Genomic DNA, 21,486 nt, shown 5'->3' with positions numbered 1-21,486 from the left:
GACTGGATGTCTATTTAGCAATTCAATATAATCAAGCTCTATAATTGGGAACAATGGAGCAGATTTATTAAACCTGGTGAAGTGATAAAGTGGCTGGTGATAACAACACAGCCAATCAAACAAACAAACAAACAAACCGTCAAGTTACAAGCTGGGTTCAAAAAATTACAGCTGGGAGGTGATTGGCTGGTGCATTTTCACTGGCAACTTTATCACTTCGTCTGGCTTAATAAATCTGCCCCAACATTCAGTAATGTCATGTAAATTATGATACTGTATCATTTAACCGACCATTTCCAAATGATCCAAAGCACATTACAATATCTGTCTTGTTGCACTACCCTTACACTCCTATATGAGAAAATAGCCTAGTTTTGCCAATACTGTACCTTCATCTTACGCAGGCCATTACTACAGATGAGAATGCAGGCATTGGATGGCACAGCAATAGTATGGTAAAAATGTATCTGTCAACATACTAATGGCCTGATTCAAAGGAGGATGCATGTGTTTGTAATGCCAATGTTTTGTAGTTGAGATATTATTGTTGTACTGTGCATGCGTCTGACTCGCATTGCGCATGGGTCTTGATGGTCTTGTGACAGCGTAACTAAGCCAGTGTGCAGATTGATGGTTTTTGAGTTTGTGGGAGGTAACATGGCAGGTGAGTCAAGCACTGGAGTGGGAGGAGGCGGTGCCTTCATAAGCAGCTGTAAAGGCTCTGCGACAAACATTATGAACAGTATAGTGTTGCTTTCTGTGCAAGTCGCAAATCTACTGCGTTCTCCTCTAAATCAGGCCATCAGTGTGTTGCAGCATATCTTTTATCATACTCTGTTACCTGAAATTGCATGTACAGTATGTTTTTTTATCCTGTATATTATACAGTAGCTCAGGGTTGCCTACCCTCCCGCAACGGATTCTGGGGGACCCCCTCTCCCCCCCCCCCCCCCCCTGATTGCGGCTTCCCCACCCCGGCCGTGGCATTTAAATTACATTTTCTGACGATCTCCCCCCGCCACCTCCACGGAGATCGTCAAATTGAGGCACTTTCCTTCATAGTGGCGGGGCTTAATGATGTCACGTTTAAGCCCCGCCCCCGAACTCCTGCTGAAAGTCTCCTCTCCGGGCTTCTCCCAGAGAGGAGCTTTCTAAAGTCGGCGACCCTGCAGTAGCTCTGTTCAGACTGTCCATTTATCTACAGCGACATACAATTGTTACTTGTCACATGACTTATGCAGTTCCACTTTCTAAAAAAAAAAACGTGTCCAATAGCAGTTATCTAAATAAATAACTTGATTGATTTGATTATTTATTTATTTATTTTATACCACATTAACATACTCTCCAGTGCTTTAAAAAGCTTTATTGGGAACAATAATTAAAATTGAAGAATTTTGTAAACATGAAACAATGTAAATATTTCAGTTTAAGGTATATTTTCATTTATTAAAAAATCTGGTACTTATGTTGTAGCCAGGCACCCACTAAGCAAAGTGGGCTATTCTGCGTAAGAAAATCGCATCGCATGCGATTTTGTGTATGCAAAGCGATCCGATGCTCCTATGTAATGTATTGACTGCTCTCTGGCCTTGGGTGATAAGATCAGATCGCATTGCATCGGATCGCACCGCACTTACAATCGCATGCGATCGCATGTGATTTTATAGGGTGCCATGCCATTTTAATTTAGTATACACTTATATGACATACAATGTGATTTAGCCCCCCCCCCCCCCCCCACTATCCACGCCACCCCGAAGCATAGTGAGCGCAGCGAATCCCACGAGGGGCGGCGGAAGGCATCCTCCAGACCTTTTCATACCCCCCACTATCCATGTCGGCGTGGAGTTGATTTTATATAGTGTGGCAAGCGCAGCGAGCCACCGAGCCCGAAGTGTGGCGAGTGCAGCGAGCCCCGTGAGGGGACGTGGAATACATGTAATGTAATACGTGTCCGCTCACCACGCTTCAAGCTCGGTGGCTCACTGCGCTCGCCACACTATATAAAGTCAACTCCACGCCTACGTGGATAGTGTTGGTATGAAAAGTTCAGGAGGACGCGTTCTTCCGCCCCTTGCGTGGCGAGTGCAGCAAGCCCAGCGAGGGGTGGCAGAACGCGTCCTCTGAACGCATCCACTGTAAGAGGTTACAGATACCTGCTCTTGTGATCCCATCTGTAACCTCTTAAACTGTCAGACGCGCGTCCCAGATGTCGCCTGGTAACCTGGACGCTGTACCTCCAGCTACCCCCCCCCCCCCGGCACCTGGGGTCCAGAAGAAGACGCCAGGCACACGTGTTCCTGGTGTCTGTCTGGTGCCTAGCAAAAAGCAGACGCCAGGCACAGATGCTGCTGGTCTCCGCTTGGCGCCTAGCAACAGGCTGAAATTAGACCAGGACCAGTCTGGAGAGTTTCACAGAACCATGGACAAATCAGTGTGATTTGTTAATGGTTCTATCCAAAAAAGTGTTCTAAAGTTAACATTTAAAAAAAAAATTACATGGGATCCCCCCTCCCGTGCATAACCAGCCCCAGCTCATTGAGCTGGTCCTGGTGTCTCAAATATGAGGAGGGGACTGTGGGTCCCCCGTATTTTGGAAACAGCCAACGATGTCATGCCAAAGCCGGGGGACACTTTTTATACAAGGTCCACTGGCCGAAACATGATCGCTGTCAGCCCTGGACGGGGTACCTGGGGGAGTGGTGACCCCAATAAAGGGATCCCCCAGGCTTCAGCCATCCAGGGCTGAAGCTTTGGACAGTCCCCGCGTTCCCAGGGCAGTGGATGCCGGGCTGATAAAATAAGTGTAAGATTAGAATTTAAAAAAACATTGCTTTTTACAGTAGAGCTACAAGTCCCAGAAGGCATCCCAAGATGGTGAACCACAAGTCCCAGCATGCGGGGCATTAACGGGCACCCTTAGACTTGTAGTTCACCTGTAAAAAGGATGATAAAATAAACACACATACCTAGATTAGTACATCTTTATTACATACATTTTACACCAATATACATTTCCCTCGCTCTCACGGGGGTTCTTCAGCGCTCCTCAATGACAGCGATGTGAGCCATATCCCAGCACTGACAGAGGAGACCCTGTGAGACGTCTCACAGGAAAATCCGCTGACCTCCATACCTGAGGACCCCGCTGAGTCCTGCTGTAACATGTGCAGAGAGAGAGTTACATTTTGGGTGAGTTATTTTGTTTCTGTGCAGAGTAAATACTGGCTGCTTTATTTTTATACGGCAATTAATATTTCAGTTTGAACACACCTCACCCAATCTAACTTTCTCTGCACATGTTACTTCTGCCCCAGCTGCAGTGCACGTAGTTTTGTCCATTAAAGAAGGAGTTTGCTTTTGCAAACCAACCTGAATCACCCCTAAATCTCCAGTTTGTTTAAGTCTATCTGTAAAGTGGCGAAGTCCTTGTCATCTTCAAAAATTGGCACATTGGGCCTTATTCTGGTCTGTGCGGACGGAGCCGAATATGCGGGCAGGACCGTGCATCCTAAACCCCGCCTTTCGTACGGATCGCTCACTCCGTCCGAATGCGGTAAGAAGCTGTCCGAACGGGCCGCAAGTGTATTTCTCATGAGTACACCTCCTCCATCTCAGGGAACCTCCCCCATTATTCGATGGTCGCAGGACCGAGTGGTCAGGCAGCTCCCGCAACCTCAGACCCCACGGGCATTTCTCCGTGCAAAAGCAGGGATCTGGGTGGGCAGCTGACATCCGGCAATGTCATATGTCCGCCCCTACACGTGCGTCACGACCGCATTACCATACGTACGCCCAGCGTTTTCATGGGAACGCCCATGAAACGCAGGGTGTAAACATATGATAATGAGCCCAAACAGCCCTTCACGCCCCTCTCCACCCCCTGTTCGTAGTGTACACATTTCATGCAGAATTTGGACGTGCGTCCCGTTCGCACATGCGCAGAGACGCCTCTGCACATGCGCAGACACTAAACATCGGCGGACCGACCGCACGCAGACATATCCGCACCAACCAGAATAAGGGCCATTGTGTGGTAGACCTTTCCCAAGATCATTAATAAAAATGTTAAAAAGAATTGGTCCCAGCAACAACCCATGAGGTACACCACATAATACTGTGGTCCAGTTTGAAAATTAACCATTAACCACTACTCTGTTACCTGTTCCGCAGCCAGTGTCTTACCCAGTTACAGATGTTAGCCAACTCCTCCGCTTTGTGGAGCAACCTCTTATGTGATACTGTATCAAATAAAACATACCTACTCTAATAACTTCCCAACTATAGGTGTAAGACTTAACACTTACTCAGGTGTGATTTATTTCAATCTTAAATTTTGGCACTCTCAAAGATATAGCCCATCACTTGGAACTAAGCCAGCTCAAATTGAGCTTGCAAAAACAGAATGTAACGAACTATAGGTGGCTAGTTTCGTGCTCAGTACCCTTAAAACTCTTTGGTGAATGCTGTCTGGTCACAGTTACTTATTTATTTTAATTTCTGTGAATCGTCTATGGACTTGCTCCTCTGAAAATTATATATCTAATAGATTTGCATTAAGTGGTGTTTTTGAGTTCCCACGTATCTTCCTCTCTTGTAAAAACTGATAAAAAAAAGTGTTCAGTTCCTGCGATTGTCTTATTATCAATAATCTTGCGTGGATGCTTGGGCGACATTACCAGGCATCATTGAGACTGGGAAAGCTTGAGAGATTGAAGCCAGGGGATGCCTCTGAACCAGGTGAGAGATGAAAGTGGAGTAGCAAGCGGGTCAAGGGGGCGGCATCTGAGTGTGCGACATATGGGTGGGTGGAGTTCGGGCTGGCAAGTGGTCAAAAAAAAGGATATTCCTACGGTTTTCAGAATTATTCCGATAATGAATTTCCGGACAAGGGATACTTAACCTGTAGTTTTTGGCTCAGTGGTGCATTATATTGTGCCAACTAGAAAGACGGTCTATTTACTTTCTCCATAATGTAATACTGTAATGCCACTATAATAGACTACTGAAAGGGTTATTTGTTGATGATCTCTGCTTTTTTTAAGTATCTTGATTGAAGTTTAAACATTTGCACATGTTTATACATAAAGAATTCCAAGCTGGTGCAGTTTCCATAAAAGTCATATCTTTTGTTGTGCATCTGGAATGAGTATGAGTTCTTGATTTGAAATATTTGCTTTTATCATATGGCCAGAAAACCATTAAGAAATCTGTTTGACTAATAAATACTGGTTTATACCCTAATAAGCGTCTACATTTGCTTAATTCAACTTTCTGTGATCTTCAGATTCTTACATAACAAAGATTTTAACCAACTGTACTGGATGTAAAACAGGCTTTTCCAAAGTTCGCAACAATTTTGCAGATTTATTTCTCAGAATAGCATTGTAAAGTTACTGTAAAAATAATAAAGGTGGCCGTATAGAAAAAAAAACAAAGAATGTCTTACAGTTTGATACACAGTAACTTATATTCACACTTGCCTACTCTCCTGGAATGTCCAGAAGGCTACAAAACATTATGTGGCACTCAAGGGCCCCTCAGAAGTGTAGCAAAATCTCCCATCAAACCACAACTCCCTGCACCCCTTACCAGCGCAACCGTACACGACTTCATGTAGCCGGGGGGAGGGGGCATGAAAGGGGAAATACATCATTGTAGATCTGCAACATGCCTCCCAATTTCTGCAATATTGACACTGTGATGATACTGGAAATTTTTGTAATGTCATTTTTTCTATGCTCATTGTACCCCACTATATCGCATCGCATTGCATCGCATATCCCACAAAATCACATGCGATCGCATGCGATATAATAGGAGGTGCGATGCCATGAAATTAGCTATACAATAATATGATTGTATGTCCCAAAAATAGGTTTAACGCACCCCCCCCACTATCCATGCCAGTCCGAAGCGTGGCGAGCGCAGCGTGCCCCGCGAGGGGCGGCGGAATGCGTCCTCTGACCTTTTCATTCCCCCACTATCCACGTCAGCGTGGAGTTGATTTTATATAGTTAGGCGAGCGCAGCGAGCCACTGAGCCCGAAGCATGGCGAGCGCAGCGACCCCCGTGAGGGGACGCGGATTACTTTACATGTATTCCACGTCCCCCCGTGGGGCTCGCTGTGCTCGCCATGCTTCAGGCTCGGTGGCTCGCTGCGCTCGCCACACTATATAAAATCAACTCCTCGCCGACGTGGATAGTGGGGTAATGAAAAAGTCGGAGGACGCGTTCCACCGCCCCTCGCAGGGCTTGCTGCGCTCACCACTCTTCGGGTTGGCATGAATAGTGGGGGGTGCGTTAAACCAATTTTTGGGCCATAGGATCATATATTTTAAAGAGCCAATCAATTATATTATAAAATCAAGCTGGTTTTGCAGTGTAAATGATTACCGCTTTAAAGAAAATGGGAAAACGCTCCCAAAATCTCTCACTTTCTGATTTTCCCATTTTACATTTGGGCCTAGCTTTCCAACTTACAGTATTTATTTATTTTCTCTTTTCTAATTCTATAGCTAATGCTGCTTTCCCACTGCAGACCCGTTTTAAGTTACAGGTAATCTTAAACGGTATTTAGCATTCCCACTGTAAGCAGATTACAGTTTTAAATGCCATTTAAGTACCATTCCCATTGCAGGTAAAACGTTTTAGCTCTTCAAAACGTTTTTACAGCATTGGTGTGCAGTGGTGCTAGTAATATATACATTGCTGGCCTGTGCCAGCAATGTATATATTACTGGCTGATAAATAATCATTGGTGTGCAGTGGTACCAATAATATATACATTGCTGGCCTGTGCCAGCAATGTATATTTTACTGGCTGATAAATAATCTCCGTGTTCAGCAGGTCTCCGTGTTCAGCGGGGGGGCGGGGCGAGCAGGTCTCCGTGTTCAGCAGGAGGGGGGCGGGGCGAGCAGGCCGGGAGGGGCGGAGCGCCCAGCTTGTGTGGCCGGGCAGGGGAGCAGGACTGCCGGGCGGTGAGTGACAGCGGGACGGCGCCGGTGAGCGACAGCGGGACGGCGCCGGTGAGCGACAGCGGGATGGCGCCGGTGAGCAGCGGTGAGTATATGACGCTGCGGGCGGGGAGGGGGGTGGCAAGGGAGGGAGCAGACAGCTGGACTGAAAGCCGCGCATCTTTCAGCCCGGCTGCTGTATACACATTCAGCGATGATGGCTCAAATATGAGCCATCCTCGCTGCATCTGCTGGTAAAACCGTTTAAGATGCATTCCCATTGCCTCTTAAACGGTAGATTACCGTTTAAAACCCTGCTTTGAAAACGGGTTGAAATACCGTTTAACTTTAAACGGTATTTCAACTCTGGCACTTTCCCACTGCAGCCTTAAACGGTATTTTGCCCTCAAAAATCGGCAATATACAGTTTTAAGGCTGCAGTGGGAAAGGGGCATAAGATACATAATTATAATGAGGGTTCTACTTCACATGTGATGTTGCTATGGGCAACCAATCAGAATCCACTTCTTATTTATTTAGCACCCTCTAGAAGATAGTAGACAGGATCTGATTGGTTGCCCAAAGCAACATCACATGTGAAGTAGAATACACAGCTTAGTAAATTTCCCCCAATAACCGTTACTAAATACTATTTTATATATAGTGGACCCATTTTCGAGCATTTTGACAGTGCCTAAACTACAGCATTCAAAAGCATATAATTTTGTTAGATCACATGCTAGAGGTTACCTTTATAAGTCTGTTGCAAACTGTGGAACAAATCTCACAAGAGGTTAATGATCATGATGGGAGCAATGTGTCAAAGTGCTTCAAACTCTTCTGTACACTGGACTGTGTAGCTGCAGACCAGTCAGAGTACCCATGCTAACCCTAGTCCCTGTCTGCACGAATAACTGGAAGAATGTTGTCTGGTCTCATACTCTGTGGCATCATGTGGATAGATGTGTCTGTGTGCGTGTGTGTCGCTTATCAAAATGTACTATGGGAAATTAACAAGCCAAGGGTTCACATACGTCAAAACAGATAGTGAGTGGACAAAAACAAGTTGAGAAAGGCAATTTATTGCTATATAGTTAACAAATATTTGGCCTGATTCAGGTTTTCTCAATAAGCTGCGAACATCGCAGCTTAACAAGTGCCTGAGACGCCGCCCGCTGCCTGTCCAAATGCCCACCCCCTGCTAACATGCAAGGGGATATGTAAAGAAAACACATCCCCTCGCATGCCTCCACTGCAGGATAAATCATTGGATGACCATCCAATGGTTCCTCCTGCCTTCGCAAATAGAAGTCAGTGAAAACTGACTTTTATTTGCGTGCGCCTGGACGAAGAATGGGCGGGCGGGTGATGTCCTGTGATGTCAGCCACACCCCCCCGGGAGGCATCGGCCCACCCGCATACCCATGGGAACAGCCAACATTTTCATGCGGATGCCCATAAAACACTGGGGGCCAGATGTTTTAAGCATCAGAAAGTGATACATTGGAGAATGATAAACCACCAGCCAATCAGCTCCTACCTTTCATTTTTTAAATCCAGGATGTCAGTTAGTAGCTGATTAGCTGTTTTAACTTTTCATTTTATCACTTCTTTGAAGCTTGATACATCTGGCCCTGGGTGTTCCCATGGGCTAGACCCCTTCCTGCCACCTTCTGCCCTGGCCCTCCCTCCCCGCAATGAACGGCCAGGCAACTGTGTAACTTGCTGAGGCCGTCCTTTGATGGTATCTGCACATGTGCAAATATGCGCTTGCCATACGCAGACCATCAAACATTCTGTTCCGAGTCAACTAGAATCAGGGCCATTGTTTGTAAGTGAGCCTCGTCTTCGGCATTTTCCATCTCCTTCTGCTGTACAGTACATTTCTTTTCTACACATTATACAATTCAATATTATACAATTCAATTCAACTATTAGATGACATGACCAAACTGTTTTAACTTGTATAACAACAGTTATGTATAGCATGCACATCATACGGTACTTTAAGTGTGGGCGTGTGACCAGAAAGATATATTTCACTAGTACTGTATGTTCTGATATCTTAGCAGGTGTTACAGCTGCATCCCACCATCCAAGGTGACAATGACAACCTGGTATGTAAGTCTGTCTAAAGAGAGTTTATCATTTTAATTAATTCACAGCTGTAGTGCACATTCCTACCATCTCTGGATGAAAATTCTCTCTATAGCATGTGTATTATTCCACCGCAGTGGAATATGTTGGATAATGGTCAACACTTGTTAATGCATACTGCCTGCCCCTTTAAATGTGTGTGATGTGATACATAGGGGTCTGTTCACAGATGTAGTTTCTGGTCAATATATCATTTTACTCACTCAGTGACAGCTGCTACATAAGCAGCTATCCTGGTGATTAGGAAAAACCACTCCGGTTCTCCCTGACTCTGTAATATGGCACATGTAGGATCTGTAGTCCTGTTACCTTGTATACCACAATGTCTTAAATGTAGCAGATGGGGATATACAACTTTTATTAAAATTACAGCCAGTGCGTAAAAAAAAAACATTCTTTAATTACAGAGATGTAACATAACATGCTTCAGTCAATTCTCTGGCCTGCTCATAGACAAATACAGGTACCCAACCAAACAGGTACCCAAGAACAATGGTTGGCATTTTCTTCACACACTATAATTTATAACATAATCACTGCAAGCAGTCATTACCCTGTCACACCTCTTTCATTAAAACACCACATGCCCATTATAATCTGCAAACTAAGCTGCCATAGCTGTGTCTGCTCTAATCAGTTCCCTGTCAGTTGGTGGAGAAAAACACCTACAGTTTCACTATGAAGAAACAGGCGATGGTTATGAGAAAAACAAGAAGCATGCCAGCATTGAGCAACCAGTGCAGACAACCAAGGGCACAACAGACAGGACACAAAAAGCAGTAGTTGGAGGCTAAGAGACCATACATGGGGTGCATGCCATGGGTTCACTGGTGTATAGGGAAAAACTACCATGCCCAATGCCCATGAGATTCAACAATCCAAAATTACTTAAGTGCATATGTGGAGTGCAACTTGAGCACATCTGGGGTTTGTGATATAGGGCCAGATGTACAAAGCTTCAAAAGTGATAAAATGGAGAATGATAAACAACCAACCAATCAGTTCTTGTCTGACATTTTTCAAACACAACCTGTGACATGGTAGGTAGGAGCTGATTGGTTGGTTGTTTATCACTCTCCATTTTATCAATTTTTAAGCTTAGTGCATCTTGCCCATAGTATGAAATTTATTCCGTTGGATGTTCATAATTTTGACCTTCATATTAACACTGAAGTAATGTCAATACTGTTGAATTGTTAACAATTTCATCTTAGTGTAATTCTATATATACCTAATGGTAATACTATCGTTAACCTTAATCCTAAGGGCAACCATAAATCTAATGGCAACCCTAATGGTAAATCTAAGGCTATCCCTAATTCTAAGCCTTAGCCTAAGAGAAATGTGTTATAGATATTATTACAATGTCTCCTATGTAGACATTCTGTAAATGTTAACATTTCTTAGGTGTCAACATTAATGAGGTTATTTATTTAACATGTCAACATCATGGATATTCTGCTGCAGGCATTGTAAATTTACTATATTTCCATCGCTTGATGGTTCCGATAGAATATGCTAAAGCAGTGGCGTAAGTTCATTCCAGGTGCCCAAAGGCAAGATATTTATTGGTGCCCCCCACACACACACACACACACACACACACACACACACACACACACACACACACACACACACACACCCCTATATAACCTTATATAGATGCAAAGCTTCCAACACTGCGTTTACAGAAAACAGGACTCTTGATGTGTCTGTAAAAAAAGAGGTAGATTCTTGTCTAAAATGGGACAGAGCCTTACAGCAAACCTCGCTTTACATCACTGCTGGGGCTCTCCTGCTGCACTATGAATAGGTGCTGTGCACATCGCATGGCATCTATTCACATGCAGCAGTGACTGTGCCCCCACCTAAAAACCACCCCAACCCATCCCCCCCCCCCAACTTTTGCCCCTTGCGGAATACTAGGGGGGACAACATGACAGTACTGTGGTCCAAAATGGCTGCCGTGCTATGTGCATACATTTAAGTGGCTGCTGTGTCTATCTTCTCCAGTGTGATGATCATATAACATCTACTAAAGGTGGTCCTGGAGGCAGAAAGTGTAGGAAAGAGCACCTGAAATCTTTCACAATGTTAATAAAAAAGGGTTAGAGGGGACACCTTAAAGTGACAAATCAGTGCCCCAAGAAACACAATATGTGTTCACAAATCCTGGTGGAGGAGAGTGTATGGGTGTCCATGTTAGCTTTGGGAGAGTCTGCACTGTCCTTTTAGAGAAGCTTCTTTCACCGCCTTCAACCATTTCTGCACCATCTGCACATGCAGAGAGCAGTACAAGTAACGATTGCAATGAGAACATAATAGAAATTGAGGAATCTTGTGTGGATTAGGAAGGGGCTGAGGGGGATATTGTGTAACACTGCTATCGAAAACTAATGAGGAGGGTGAGGATGGAGCCCTCTTCATGTAGCCCTTTAATAGGATTAAGTGAGCAATAGGATTGTTCTATGTATTGTATTGCTAGAAAAAATTGAAAAAAAATTAAGCACTTCAGCCACAATAGTGGCAGTCCCTGTCACTGAAGTGCTTGGGTTGTTAAACGGTGTATGTCCTTAATAAAAGTGGGTGGGAGAGCCCAATGACAATTACATTTTGTACCACTTTTCTTTTCATAATGGACTGTATTTTGGGGTGATTGGGGATGCTCTTTGCATTACCAGTCATCACATTACCAGTCGTAATTGGGCGCTGTGAAAATTCACAGCCATGCATTCAGGTCTGAATTATCCCTAAAACCAAAACAGCCAGCACACATCTATATCATATATATCTTTCAAGATCTGTTTACATTATATTCATAAAAACAAACCAATTGTACCAGAGTACAATACAACAATAACAGCAATATAGAAGGCATCAATGAATAAAATAGCAAAATGAAGAGACAATTAGGTACACAAATGAATGATAAAAATGTACAGTAGGTAAAGTAAAAATAGCTACAGTAACGCAACTGACAATACACCATATCGCGTGATATAGTTGATCTCCTTCAAGTAGTCATACCTTAAGTGTTAGTTCCACATTCCAAAGCATAATGTGGAATGTGGTCACAACTTAGAGAACTGTATTTTTTTAGGTATGACTGTATTTCTGAGGATAGAGTATCCCACCCAAAGGGAGTTATGTTTAGTTGTTTGAATATGTGTGTTGGAAAAGAAAAAAGCTACTGTATAATACAGTGTATAGATTGTAAGCTTGCAAGCAGGGCCCTCAGTGGTGTATCTAGTGTAAGGCAGGTCCCGCCGCTGCTTGGGAAGCGAGCGGCAGCGGGGGCTGCGTGGGCGCCGGCACCCGCCCGGGACACTGACAATTACTAACTGACAATTACTAACAAAGTGTGCCGCCTGCCGCCAGTGCTGTAACAAGGGGGGAGCTAGGGGGTCACACTAAGGGAGGGCATACTGAACCAGCCTCCACCAGCCCACTGTGGCCGCACCGCAGGGTTCAAGCCAACGGTGCTGGAGCCAAGGACGACCCTGGCTGTTGTGAGGACCCAGGAGGTGAAGGAGAGGACCCCCAATGGCCACGGAATGCCCCAGAGGGAGCCTGTCTGGGGAAAACCAGCCAGAAGACTGGAGCCCAGGGAGGACAAGGAGGAGATACCAGAGGAGAATCCTTCTGATTCTTCATGCCTCAGAAGAAACAGAAGGGTGCGCAGGCACCGCAAAGGATAACCACAGTGTTCTATGAATGACCCTGGCATCCCTCTCTAGCAGAAGTACAGCGCCTGCAGAGGAAGTTACAAGGAAGGACATGGGATGCGGCTGGTTCGCCAACCCGGAGCCCTGGACAAAGAGCGCAGCCTGGAGCAGTGCTCTGCATCCCGGGCAGCGTTGAAGATTACAACAGCCAGAGAATGAAGGGGGCAGATGCGCCACAACAGAGGGTGAGTCTCCACAAGGCCCTTCTGCTGTACCACTCTGCCCATGTTACACCTTCCGCTGCAATACTCTGCAATACAGGGCATATTATGGGGGGCTGTGCTCCCCTATTCAAAAATAATTTAAATTAACCAGTTGTCTGGTGTGGCAGCATCAAATGTGACCACACCAAGGTGGGCTTGATAGAAGTTATGGGGCATGGGACTGACAAAATAGGCAGCCCTCCTCCCCCGGTTTAATAAAATAACTGGGCAGTGGGCTCCCCTTCACACACTCCTTTTCTCACATCAGGCAGCTTAGAGATCTCCTATTGTTTCACTGCGGGTTCCATTTTAAAGTTTATTTGTGGGTTCCCGGATATGTCCCACTTTCAGTGTGCAGAACCGTCTAATTCAGCCATTCTACGCTGGGTCCTAGTGTCCAACTGTCTACCCTTTTGCTGCCGCCAAGGGGGAAATGGATGTAAATTAATTACAACAATAATAGGGTTATTACAACAGTGATACCCCCCCAAGTCTGTAAAAGGTATTACACAGGGGTGGAATGGGATTGTATGCGATACGTCACATGCAGAAGGTCCCGGGCGGCTAATAGGGGAAAGGATGCCCATGCACTGCTCTGAGAAGTCAGAGCAGTGTATGGTCACATTAAACCTTTACTGACATTTTTACAGTGGCCCATGCTTTTATCCCCCATAGTAGCCCAGCCTACCAGCCTATTATATTAAATATCAGATACACCTGATGTAGCAAGTGCGCATCAGATCAATCTGATGCGATCTGTCTACATCAGATAGATCTGATCAGATCTATCTGAAGTGAATATTGTGAAAAATTAGCCCATGGTCAGATCAGATTCCTGGAAGAGTTCAAGGGAAATCTTAAGAGATTTGTAGCATCAGATTTGTCTGCGTAGTGGATGGGGGGCTTAAGCTAAGAGAAAGAAGTGGGCAGCACAAACACTGGACTAATACGGCACACTTAGCTTCACCAATGGACTGATATGGCACAAAGGGCAGCACCCCTAGAATTATAAGGCACACCTGGCATCATCCCTGGAATTATACAAGTGCAAACTAGATGGGCCAAGTTGTTCGGTACTTCTTTACTTTCACGGCGCCACCAGATAGGACAGATAGGACAGATAGGACAGATAGGACAGATAGGACAGATAGGACAGTGAGGACAGATAGGACAGATAGGATAGGATACGATTTGTATGCGATTTGACATAAGATATCGCATAAGATATAGGATAAGATTTACTATCCATTTCATTACCCCACTATCCACTAGGGCGTGCAGTTGATTATATATATCGCCACCGAGCCCGAAACGTGGCGATCGCAGCGAGCCCCGCGAGGGGACACGGAATGTATTTTATGGAATGGCATGCGATATTGGGGACTTGCTTTGAAACAACATCCGTGTCCCCTCGCGGGGCTCGCTGCGCTCGCCACGCTTCGGGCTCGGTGGCTCGCTGCGCTCGCCACGCTATATAAAATCAACTCCACGCCCTAGTGGATAGTGGGGTAATGAAATGGATAGTAAATCTTATCCTATATCTTATGCGATATCTTATGTCAAATCGCATACAAATCGTATCCTATCTAGTATCCTATCTGTCCTATCCTATATCTTATGCGATATCTTATGTCAAATCGCATACAAATCGTATCCTATCTAGTATCCTATCTGTCCTATCTAGAGTGTCGCCGTGAAAGTCAAGAAGTACCAGTTGTTCTTATCTGCCGTCAAATTCTATGTCTCTATGTATACAGCACAAATGGCGGCACCCCTGTACTGATCAAGCACACATGGCAACACCCCTGGAATTATACAGCAGACATGGCAGCACCCCTAGATTTATGTGGCATACATTGCGGCACCCCTGGAATTACATGGCAAAAATGGCAGCAGCCCTGAAATTATGCAGCACACATGGCAGCACCCCTGGAATTATACAGCACACATGGTGGCACCCTTGGAATTATAAAGTACACATGGCAGCACCCCTGAAATTATTTGGCACGTATGGCAGCACCCCTGAAATTATATGGCAGCCCTGCAGTAAAAAATAACAATAATTAACTTTTTTTTTTACTTTTTATATATTTTTTAAAATAAAGCAGCCCGATAGTAGTTCCCCCATAGTTGTCGCCACTTAGCAACCCCCCCCACTGTAGTCCCCACTTAGAAGCCCCCCACTGTAGACCTCACTTAGTAGTACCCCACGGTATGGATCATAGGGTCAACCGAACTTAGTTTGACAGTCATTAGGCTGACCACTATAGGTCAACAGTCGCTAGGACGACACATGAAATAAGTTGACATGCATTTGGCAACATAGTCATTAGGTCAACACAAGGATTAGGTCGACATGGAAAAGGTCGACATGCATTATTATTTTTTTTAATCATTTTATGGGTGTCTATGTTGACTTAAGTCGACATGGACACCATATAAGTGTACCTCATCCCTTAGGGCCGGATTAACAATGGGCCTGATGGAGCTACAGCTCCAGGCCCACTCTCCAAATAGGCCCATTTTGTAGAGGAGGACTGGGGCTTTCCAACGAGTCCAGCCCCGCGTCGCTAGCCCCCCGGGAACCGGAGATACCGCAAAGCAAAGCTGGAACATTTTCCCCTTAGGATAACATAGAACCCGCTAATTCCGCCGCCCCCACCCATTTCCGACGACTGCCAGTTCCCCCCCTGGAATCACAGAAGTTCAAAGTTCAATCTCATTCTAACACAAATCGCTGGTCCTTCAATTTGATACCAGGCTGGTTCATATGGGTTAATTGGTTCCAGAGATATTGCGGGTAAATCGATTTTTTTTATTTCTGAAATGTAATTTCATGGCTGCTCATGTTCTTTGAGGGCAGATTTCTCTGGAACCAAATGGCCCAGTTTCACGGGACCAATTTCAATCCCATTTAAAAGTTCTTAAATATGATACTGGTCTCATGTAAATGGGTCTGTTGGTTCCGAAGATATAGCTTGTTAAACGATATAGCTGGTAAAAGAGGGGGGGGGGTTTGTTTCTCTCCCCTTCACATCAGAAAATGCAGGGACTAGGCTCATGTCCCTGCATGATCCTGGGACCATATTCCCGGGTAAATTCCTGCTGCATTTTCTGGTGTGAAAGGGGTATTATTAAAAATAGCCGGTTCCTGCAGTGCTCTGAATACAGCCGGGCAGCCTCCCCGCACTCTGTCCGGCTGTCAATGGCTGTCACTTCTGCCTGACAGCGGCTGTCCCCCAGTTACTGCGAGCATGTATTCCCCCTTGGCAATGAACATGTAATCCCATATGGCAATGAGCATGGAACCCCTGGCAATGAGCATGTAGGTAAGCAGCATTTATGTAGCTTCAATTTTAATTGGCATTATGGTGTGTGGCTTAACATGTAATGGGCATTATGGTGTAAATTTTTAATGCGCACCTTCGGCGTGCAATGTCCCTGTTTGAGAAGCATATTGTAAATTTTGGCTCAATTGGTTTTGGTATAGTGTGTATTTTGGCTCAATCCATGTGGAAAAATATGAATATTGCCTTAATCTGTGTGGCATAACGTGAATTTTGACTCATTCCATGTGGCATAATGTGTAAGAGGCAAGTACAATATAAGAGGGTTACTATTGTGTTGCCTGATTTGTATAAGGGGTATATGGTGTGGTAAACTTAGTTGACAACATAAAAGATGCTGAAATGTTGTCTACCAAGTTTTGGCTTTTAGTATTTTTTTAGGACTGGAATTCCGCCTCACCCCGCAAGTATTTTAGGACCACTCAACCAGAACACTGGTCACGCCACCCACATTATTAGGTGCTGGCCACAACCCCTATTATTGCGCATAATAGGCCCTTGATAATTTTCAGCTCCAGGCCCATTTCAACCTTAATCTGGCTCTGCTCATCCCCAAAACGCTCACCATCCGTACTGTCTCAATTACCGGGATTTATATAAGGTCTGGGTCTCCCGAGAATCCGACAGCAGGATGATGATGTTTGGCCTTGTTCTGGATCTGGAAAATGGAACAGGGGATCAAACCCTCAGATCAGGGGAGGATCGGTTCTGTAGCAGCTGAACCCGCTAATTCCCAGTGAAAACATACAGCATATGGGATAAGTTCCCAGGCATTTGTGTTTTTGTGGGAAAATGGGACTGTAACTGCCGGTTCTTGTGGATTTTGTTTTGCATGCCTGAGGCGCTTTAAACATAATCCCCTATAACTGCCAGTATTGTGGAAATAATCATCGGGAGTAATGCATATCCCCCTATGTAAACAACTTCTTGTTGTTTTTGTACATAGCATAACATGAAGGCTTCATTTTGTTTACTGGATTAAATGTATATTGTATTGAATGGGAAAAACAACATTGTCATAAAAAGATAGACATACAAGCTTCATTCAATTAGCCCGACTTTTTGGATGAAATAAAGATGGTAGCCTCGTGCTTTAACGCCGTTTTTTTCACTAACAGTCCCATTTTCTTGCCCTATAAATTAAGCTCTTATCACGCGTTAACCCATAGAATCCAGAATACAGTAAGTTCCTGGATCTATGGGATAACACGGTCGTATCACCTTTAAACAGACTATTTAATGCAGATGTCTTTTCCAGCCTGTACAGGGTAGAAAATAATTCCTCATTAACTGCAGTCTGTGGGCTACCTTCGGTTCTAATAAGCTGCTGTGAATTAGCCTGAATTTCCCCCACTAGTTAGTTAACATTTTTGGGTACTTATGTAATATCTGGGCTCCCGTTTTTCTTATCGCAGGGCTCGCTGCGCTCGCCACGCTTCGGGCACGGTGGCTCGCTGCGCTCGCCACACTATATAAAATCAACTCCATGCGTAGTTGGATAGTAGGGGTATGAAAAAATGGGGTGCATTTAACATGGGAGCCCAGATAATACATAAGTACTCATTTTTGCATTTAAGCAATATATGTAGTCCCAGAAAATGACTACAAGTAATACTATTTGCGACAGGTAATACCACACATATCCAGATTTTAAAATGTTCAATGTAGTTTTTGGACCAAAACGTAATTTTTTTCCTTTATATAACCTAAAGACTAAATGAATGAACAATTACCTAACAAGTGAGGCATAATCTAAAGTTTTCCTAAAGTGATCCAACAAGGTAATTTTATTACAGTAATTCATCATACTATGAATATAAATGATAAATACAATACACTATCGCTGATATTTCTTGCGACCAACTTTTCACAGTAGCAGGGATTAAAGGCTAGTTTAGCTCATTGTAAATATACATTGGGTGGTCTTGAAGTGATTTATAAACATTTGTACTGTATGATTCACAAATCAAAAACGAGGTAGATTATATGACATGATCCTTAAAAATGTATACTGTACATCTAATTTTGTTTATACATTACGCAGATTTAAGAGAGAGTAAGAAAAGAAGGCCCTGTACTAATGTAATCAGACATTTTCTCATTACACCTTCAAACAAATTAGCCTAATTAACTGTAACCTTTCAGTAAATAGTTTTCACAAATATATTAAAAAAAAATGCTAACCAGACAAATGTTCTCTATGTTAAATGACAATATATAATTCTGTCATCCTGTCATTTTTCAAAGAAAGCCTGTAAAGTGGCAGTTAGTATAACCACTTTATTTCTCCCCGAGGCTTGAACAATATCCCCACGGATTGTTCATTTTAAATTATAATTTAACATCCTTATAGTTCTCTATATACAGTAAATGCAAAACAAATAATAAGAAAATACAATCCCATTTACGGCATGTTACCACACAAACACTGACTGAGCCTGATACATACAGCCCTTCCTTCACCCTTCAGCACTCTTTTAATTCACAGCTGTGACCCAGTGACAAGATGGAAACAAACCTTTGGGGAGTCTTTCCGCCAAACTGAAAGCAGCCATGGTGAAGATAGAAAGAAGTGGAATGTGTGGTAAATCTCTCATGATTAATATCCCCAAAACTTGGCTTCTTTAGAAAAACAGAGTAAAATTCCAAGCTTGTTTCATTTTAAGCCCTGGTTTGTTCAAGTACAGCAGACTAATGACTGTGCGACAGGCCCTGCCGGATCTAAGTATATTCAGGAATTCTGTGACTTGTCTGGAGTGATAGACATGACCAGCTGGTGTACATCTACTTAGGTCGAAGCAAGTATGCAAGGCTCAGGAAACAAGAGAAAGCAAATCCGCCTAGACTCTTTTTTAGTGGAACATTGTAACATCCATCTTGGCAGGATAAGTATATAAAAAAAATTGATTCTAAGGTAGGTATTCGATGCGGCCGGCGAGGTTTTTTATTATAGTGAGGATGGCTTGTTTTCGTCGAGGATCATCAAAAACAAGCCATCCACACCGTTTAACTCCCTCGCTGGCCACTCGCACTATTCTACATTCAGGGGGAATCCTTGCCATCAGAGTACGGTAAGGATTCCGCCTAATGCAGCAAGCCCGCTGCATATAGCCGTGAGTCTCACCGTTTTGGCGGCCGCATGCTGTTTCCACCTCGCATTTTTAGAAATAGTGAGGAAGAAATGGCGAGTGCAGGGGGTCAGCTGAATACTGAGGGCAGGCAATGACGGCGAGCAATAAACACTGCTCACTGTCATAGAATGCCTGGTCAGCATTGAATATACCCCTAAGCCTGTGGTTATACTCAGCAGTGAGGCAACTGGCTGGAGCCAACATCAGAAGCAGCTGCTCAGCAGGGGAATACAGCAGCGGCTGGTGTGAGGATGGAGCACGAGGAACTGAAACCAGCATTGGGGGCCAGAAACAGGGAGGTGTGACAGTGAGGACGGAGCAGACCCAGGCAGGAAGTAGAGGTATAGGGGTGCGGGGTCCGTTTAGCAGCTACTTGGCTGTGTCATGTAAGGGGATTTATTGCTAGCAGGACTCGGGCTGCAGACTTCCCTCCTCCTCTCCTACCTCGCGGTGCTGCTCTCGTGTGTCACTGTCACCTCCTCCAGGCTCTGAGTGCTGGCTGTTAATGGCCCACTTGTCCCCTCCTCCCCTCACTGCACAGCTGGCAGAGAGGCTGCAGCTCACCAATTAACTCTTAATAGGCAGAGCTGCCTGTAGGAGAGGAGCCCATAGACTGTGCTGGAATTTCACTCACCCGATCCCTCCTGTTCCTGCTGCCATTACTTTTAATAATTTATTTCTAGAAACAATGGACAGGGGCAGAATCCTGATTGGTGCAGCACAGGTGTCCCTATTCCGACATTATGCCTTTTTCTAGTATATGTGTATCTTGCTTTATGTGAGTGGGCAAATTGCCAATTGATTACCCCCAACCCACAATAGCCACAGTTTTGGGGTGTCCAAATATATGTTTGCTTACAAAAAGAATTTAAAATAGGCTCGGGCTGGCCCTTGGCTTAGGGTATATGCCATATGGAGGAGAGGAGGAGGCTTCTGTATGTGCCATGCTAGGGGAAGGGGAGAGGAGGCTCTATTCCGTTGAGACCCAGAAAAGGTCAAGTAGGACCCCAATTTGTGTAAGTGAGGGGTCCCAGGGACCCACAATTTTGGGGGTTTTTCATGATCACTGAAACCTAGGCTTAATGCCACCAGGCAGTCAGTAGCAAATGATGCAAGGTGATTTTATTACCAATGCCGGGCAGTCAGCTACTGATTGACCTGGTGGTGGCTACAGGCTGCAGGCTGGGAGGATATCTTAATCTGCAGCTCCGCAAGTTCGACTCTGGTTTTCCCAGAGAATCCGTGCGGGCGGGCGTCACACTGCGTCATGACATCTGCCGCAGCATGACATCGGATGCTGGACCCACCTGCAATGCACAACATACACGGCCAGGGGGTGGCTGGTGGCATGGCCCAGACACCATTCAGCCCCAGACACCATAAAGTCCCAGCAACGCAGGAACAGATTGCAGGCAGACCCAAGGTAAACCTGTGGGCTGTTAGCATATTATTTATTTAAGTTGAATTATTACTGTTAATGACTGTTGTGTGCTACAGTAACTTAGCAATTCTGTCATGCCCATAGACACATCCTTCCCAGTAGATGGATCTGTACCACCAGCATTACACCCACGATAGATAGATAGATAGATAGATAGATAGATAGATAGATAGATAGATAGTGGGGTCACAAGGCGGCATTTTTAGACAAGGTAGCTTCAACGAAGTCCAAAACCAATGACGAAACGCGTTGTGAATGTTCAAGCCATGGCATCATTTCTTAGTGCGGCTTCCACAATCCCTACTGACGGCATTCAGAGGCTGTGCGGCTTTGAGCAGTTGATGAAGGTTGATGTGTGACTGCACTTATCATATGCTGGCAAGCTGTTATCTTGATACTTATGTGTATGTGAGCTTTTTTATTATATAAAAGTATTTGAAACTTAAAGCTTGTGTGCGCTTTACTCTTGGTTTCCTTTGCATAGATATGCATACCTCCCAACATGACCCTCTCCAGGAGGGA

At 44.6% G+C, this 21,486-nt stretch overlaps 1 protein-coding gene across 1 annotated transcript in view; it reads right to left on the bottom strand.

The window, feature by feature from the left end:
• Positions 1–19,050, bottom strand: part of MUSK (muscle associated receptor tyrosine kinase) — a 116,458-nt gene extending 97,408 nt beyond the window's left edge. Inside the window, exon 1 of the mRNA XM_083184021.1 lies at positions 18,911–19,050. Coding sequence (XP_083040147.1) covers positions 18,911–18,989 — 79 coding nt within the window. The 5' untranslated portion in view covers positions 18,990–19,050. The remainder of the gene's footprint in view (positions 1–18,910) is intronic.
• Positions 19,051–21,486: the final 2,436 nt, after the last annotated feature.

The sequence above is a fragment of the Crinia signifera genome, chromosome 1 (assembly GCF_055691185.1).
Source record: "Crinia signifera chromosome 1, ASM5569118v1, whole genome shotgun sequence".
NCBI lineage: Eukaryota > Metazoa > Chordata > Amphibia > Anura > Myobatrachidae > Crinia > Crinia signifera.
This window is presented reverse-complemented; position numbering and strand designations above follow the sequence as displayed.